Below are 5,000 nucleotides of genomic sequence, written 5' to 3'. Positions count from 1 at the left end.
CAAATAATATAAGATAAATTATAATCATTACAGCATCTTACTTAAGTATTTATCTAAATGATTCTTAAAGCTTCGAACTGAACTACATTGCACTACCTGTGCAGGAAGTTTATTCCATTCATTAACTACACGGTTGGCAAAGTTGTTTCTACCTACTTCTAAATTGAATCTATTTCCGAACAGTTTGAGACCATTGTTTCTTGTCTGATTCTCATTCAATGTGAAAATTTGGTCACTTTTGATGTTGTCAATTCCCTTTAAAATCTTAAAGACCTGTATCAAGTCACCTCTGAGTCTACGCTTTTTTATGGAAAACAGATTCATGTGCTTTAGTCGATTTTCGTATTATTTATTTTTGATATTTGGAATCAGTTTTGTGGCTCGCCGTTGTACTTTTTCCAGTCTGTCAATGTCTTTAATGAGATTCGGTGACCATACGGAAACAGCATATTCCAAATGTGGACGAACTAACGATTTATATAGCTTGTTAATGAGTGATGGACTTTTGAAATCAAAAGATCGCGCAATCAGTCCCAGAATCTTATTTGCTTTCTCAGAGGCTGAAATACATTGCTTGGATGATTTGAGGTCGTTACTGATAATTACGCCGGGATCTTTTTCACTATCCACTTTTGTTAACGAATTTCCAAATAACTTGTAATCGTACTTACTGTTATTTTTACCTATGTGCATTACCTTGCATTTACTTGTGTTAAATTTCATTAGCCACAAGTAAATGCAAATTATGACTTTACCAACAAATATGCTATTATTATTCATAATATCTTGCATATCGAGGGATATCGAGGGATATCGAGGGATCATCGACGCCTCATCAATAATGAAGACTTTCACCTGCCTGTGAATATTGGCTTGGTCAGAATTAGGCGGAATATTGCAGGTAATTGTCTCAGTCAAAGGAACAGGAAGTTTGAAGACACTGTGAAGAGTTTTTTCCATTTTTCAATAGTGTTGCTGCAATACCTGTCCAAGCAGAAGTACTAACCGCCACATTTTGAGCCACCAGGTAATCATGAATCATATTGAATAGAAAAGTTTTGCCAGAGCCGCCAGGTGCATCCAAGTAAAACAGTCGGTGGTTGGTTTCTAATCCTCTATCTATTTCACTTACAGCGTTAATGACACTATTAAATACATATCTTTGCTCAATATTTAGTACTTCAGGATTGACTTCTTGAATTTCTTCCATATGTTGAATGGCAGGAGGCTCACTGATTGGTTCTGGCAGACCAAGCATTGCACAATTCATGCCGTTTTCATTCAAAATCATGTTTATGTGATGCAGAGCGATATTTTCTGCAACATTATTATCATATTGGCATAAAAGGTCCTCTATCATAAGGTGTTTGTTATCATTCCATAATTGTAAGGCATTTTGTGGTGTATTGAATAAACAAATCATTGCAAACATGTTAAGAAGCTGTCGTGGCATTTGATATACAGCTGCTTCACCCAAAGCCATTTCTAGTTCGTTGTCATCTTCAAGCAGTTGCAATCGAATACAGGCATCCTTAAAGGTCGGCAACTGTTCACCTCCTACAGTTTTCAAGTCATCAAAAGAAGTTGCACCTGGTACATGAAGAAGAAGCATCCTTAAATGGAATTTCTCAGCATTTCTAGGACTGGCAGAGTACATTCTCGTTACAATCTGGCGGTGACGTTGTCTTCTGGTCCAAGTGTTGCTTTGGTTATTAAATACATAATATTCAGGGATATCAGTATAAAGGTGGGCTCTTGCATCCACGTCACTTTGGTTAAGTTTGAACCATGCAGTTAATTGCGTGTCTTGTCCTTCTGCACGGGCAGCAGCCTGTCTTTGCTCGCCTGGCTTATAATAAACTTGTTGCTGGTCAGGCAAATGGAGTGCCAGTCGGTAAACTGTATGCGACTGTCCATACATTTTATATTCTGACAAACGCCAAAATGCTTCAGGCGGAGATACGTATCTACACGAAATATATTGTTTAATTTCATTATATTCATTTTCATTAGTTTGATTGTTGTTCATATTCATTTCCATCATTGCACAATCATGTCCTTTATAGACATATTTGAAAAGATATTTCACACTTTTTACCGATATACACACTTCTACATTAATGTGAGCACCATATTCTCTGAGTAAATATTTATTATATGGTACTACAAACCTACAGTCAACCTCATGGACGCCCACTCTAACAGAATCTCCATTATTTCTGCGTCTGTAAAGAGGATATCCAGAAACATTTGTTATAGTCTCCTCCTGATACGGCATAGGAAATTTCTTTTGACACTCTCCCTCTACCATACAGATTGAATTGGGATTAAATGTACCGCAGGGTCCATGAATCATGAGTTTTTTCACTAATTCTCTCAATTCTGGATCATGTTCTGATGGTAATTCAGCTGAAACAATATTATCAATTTGTTCTTTAGTTCTAATTTTATCTTCTTCACGCAGCATGATTAGCATGTGACAATGCGGGAGACCTCTTTTCTGAAATTCAATAACATGTATCGCAGCAATAGGTACCCCAAGTACATGTCTGTCCTTTATGTCAATCATTAATTCATTGAGATGTTGTTTGAAAACTCGTGCCAACAAATCAGGTCTGTTCTGTGCAGTTTCATGAGGCTGTAAGTTTTCAGTTACTTCTCGACATTTTGGATTGCAAGTATATGTTATAAATAAATCAGGCCTTCCATACTTGCAAACTATTGCCATTGCATCTTGATAGCATTGTTGCATATTTCGTGAGCTCCCAGTGAAGGATGATGGCAAAATGACAGGTACTCCAGGATCTTCATTTTCATTATTTCTTGCAAGGTGATCCATCAAACCTGAATACATTGCAACTCTTAGTTGTGCCTGATTTTCTGCAATGAATTTCAAACGACAACCCTCTACTTTAACATAAGCATCAACTATATATTGCTGAAATAGTTTTCCACCACTGTGTATTGGACTGAAGCCACCTCTTATAGCTAGACGATATGCATAAAATTCCTGCATAGTAACCTTGTTACGAACTCTAGTTTGCCTATTTTCTACATGAGTAATGTTTATATGCCATCCGAATTCACCATGAGGAAAGAGAAGAGGGTAAATCATTGGATCAAGATGGCAAGAGAGGTAGGATATCCTCTCCCTCTGTTGTCCTTCAGGGTACACTATAATGTCACGCTGGACAGGAGGTGCTCCATCATCACCGACAAATATTGCTGCAATTTCATCATTTGTTGGATTATTATATCTCCTCGCATCAGGGCCGGCAATAAATTGCATGGTTATTTTTCTGGGAGGGATATTTTGTATTGCAGCTCTTTGTTGCTCTTCAAGTTCGACAGTTCTCATGTTTTTATATGCCCCTACATAAGGATTATCGACCATTGCTTGAGATATTTTTTTCGAAAACTGAATATAAGCAATTAGAATTTTGATTAGCATTTGACCTCAGATTTAATGCTTCATTTGTTTCAATTATATAGAGCTGTCCATATTTTCTTTCTTCATTTTCATTTGGATGTAAATTTGTTGCATAATGATATATTTGTCCTTGCAATCGAAAACAATATGGACCATGTCCTGGAGGTGGCTTCACTTCAGCGCCGAAGGAAGCAAAGGCAAAGGAGGAGTTATAATTCCTAATGCTGTTTCTAAAGTTGCTTGAATCCCTGTCATTTCCTTCGAACAATTTCCTTAGAATGACCGGATATTCTTGGAGGGACTCAAGTGATACTTTTCCATTATGACAACAATTCAGAGGCTCTCCCTGAAATCGGAGAGCCTGGCAGTGTTCACAAATAACATTCATTGGCCCAATATAGAATCTATCAGGATTTATAAATTGGACACCATCTGCATTATTTCTCCGTATTTTATTTCCATTTCTCCTATTTTCAAGGTTCATCAGTCGTTCTTCTTCAGTCATGTTGTTTCTTCTAACTCTCATCTGTTGTCTGTTGATGCTTCGTTGCGATTGTCTTTCTTCTTCATCCATTGCATCTCTTCTTGCTCGCATCCGTTCTCTTGCTTGAGTGTTATGCAGTTCTCTTTCTTCTTCATTCATTTGATTCATTCTTCCTTGCATTAGTTCTCTACTACGATTATTAAATGCATTTCTCTCCTCTTCGCTCATTTGATTCCTCGTTCTTCGCATTTGTTCTTTGTTTCTATTTCGTTGGGCTTGTCTTTCATTCTCTCTGAACTGCTCTCGTCTCCTTCTTTGTCGTTCCCTGGCTACTTCTCTTCGCTGCCTTCTTCGTTCGTCCATACTGAAGGTAAACACATAAGGAACAATTAATAACCGTCAGACTTTTTTTCCCAATTCGATCAATCGACTAATTCAGATTTCGACGACTATACCTTACTTTGTAAATGCTTTAGATTAAAATTGGCTCCAATTTATGAGAAGCATACAAAGTAATTGAACTTTTTGAACAAATATTCGGAAGGTCGTTACGGAACCCGTGTAAATTACACGAAAGAGAAGAGGGAGATTTTGTAATGTAGCTCTCTGTTGCTCTTCAAGTTCGACAGTTCTCATGTTTTTTATAATAATAATAATAACTAGCGGAACCCGTGTAAATTACACGAAAGAGAAGAGGGTAAATCATTGCATCAAGGTGGCAAGAGAAGTAGGATATCCTCTCCCTCCGTTGTCCTTCAGGGTACACTATAATGTCACGCTGGACAGGAGGTGCTCCATCATCGCCGACAAATATTGCTGCAATTTCATCATTTGTTGGATTATTATATCTTCTCGCATCAGGGCCGGGAGGAATATTTTGTAATTTAGCTCTTTGTTGCTCTTCAAGTTCGACAGTTCTCATGTTTTTATATGCCCCTACATAAAGATTATCGACCATTGCTTGAGATATTTTTTCGAAAACTAAATATAAGCAATTAGAATTTTGATAAGCATTTGACCTCAGATTTAATGCTTCATTTGTTTCAATTATATAGAGCTGTCCATATTTTCTTTCTTCATTTTCAT

At 37.1% G+C, this 5,000-nt stretch overlaps 1 protein-coding gene across 1 annotated transcript in view; it reads right to left on the bottom strand.

Moving 5' to 3' along the window:
* LOC143019358 (uncharacterized) overlaps positions 1-3,016 on the bottom strand; it is a 12,931-nt gene extending 9,915 nt beyond the window's left edge. Inside the window, exons 1-2 of the mRNA XM_076174996.1 lie at positions 2,092-3,016; positions 985-1,929 (exon numbers count right to left, since the gene is read on the bottom strand). Of these exons, the coding sequence (XP_076031111.1) occupies positions 985-1,929; positions 2,092-3,016 (1,870 nt within the window). The remainder of the gene's footprint in view (positions 1-984; positions 1,930-2,091) is intronic.
* Positions 3,017-5,000: the final 1,984 nt, after the last annotated feature.

The sequence above is a fragment of the Oratosquilla oratoria genome, chromosome 37, assembly GCF_046742065.1.
Source record: "Oratosquilla oratoria isolate Oo_2021 chromosome 37, ASM4674206v1, whole genome shotgun sequence".
Lineage (NCBI taxonomy): Eukaryota > Metazoa > Arthropoda > Malacostraca > Stomatopoda > Squillidae > Oratosquilla > Oratosquilla oratoria.
This window is presented reverse-complemented; position numbering and strand designations above follow the sequence as displayed.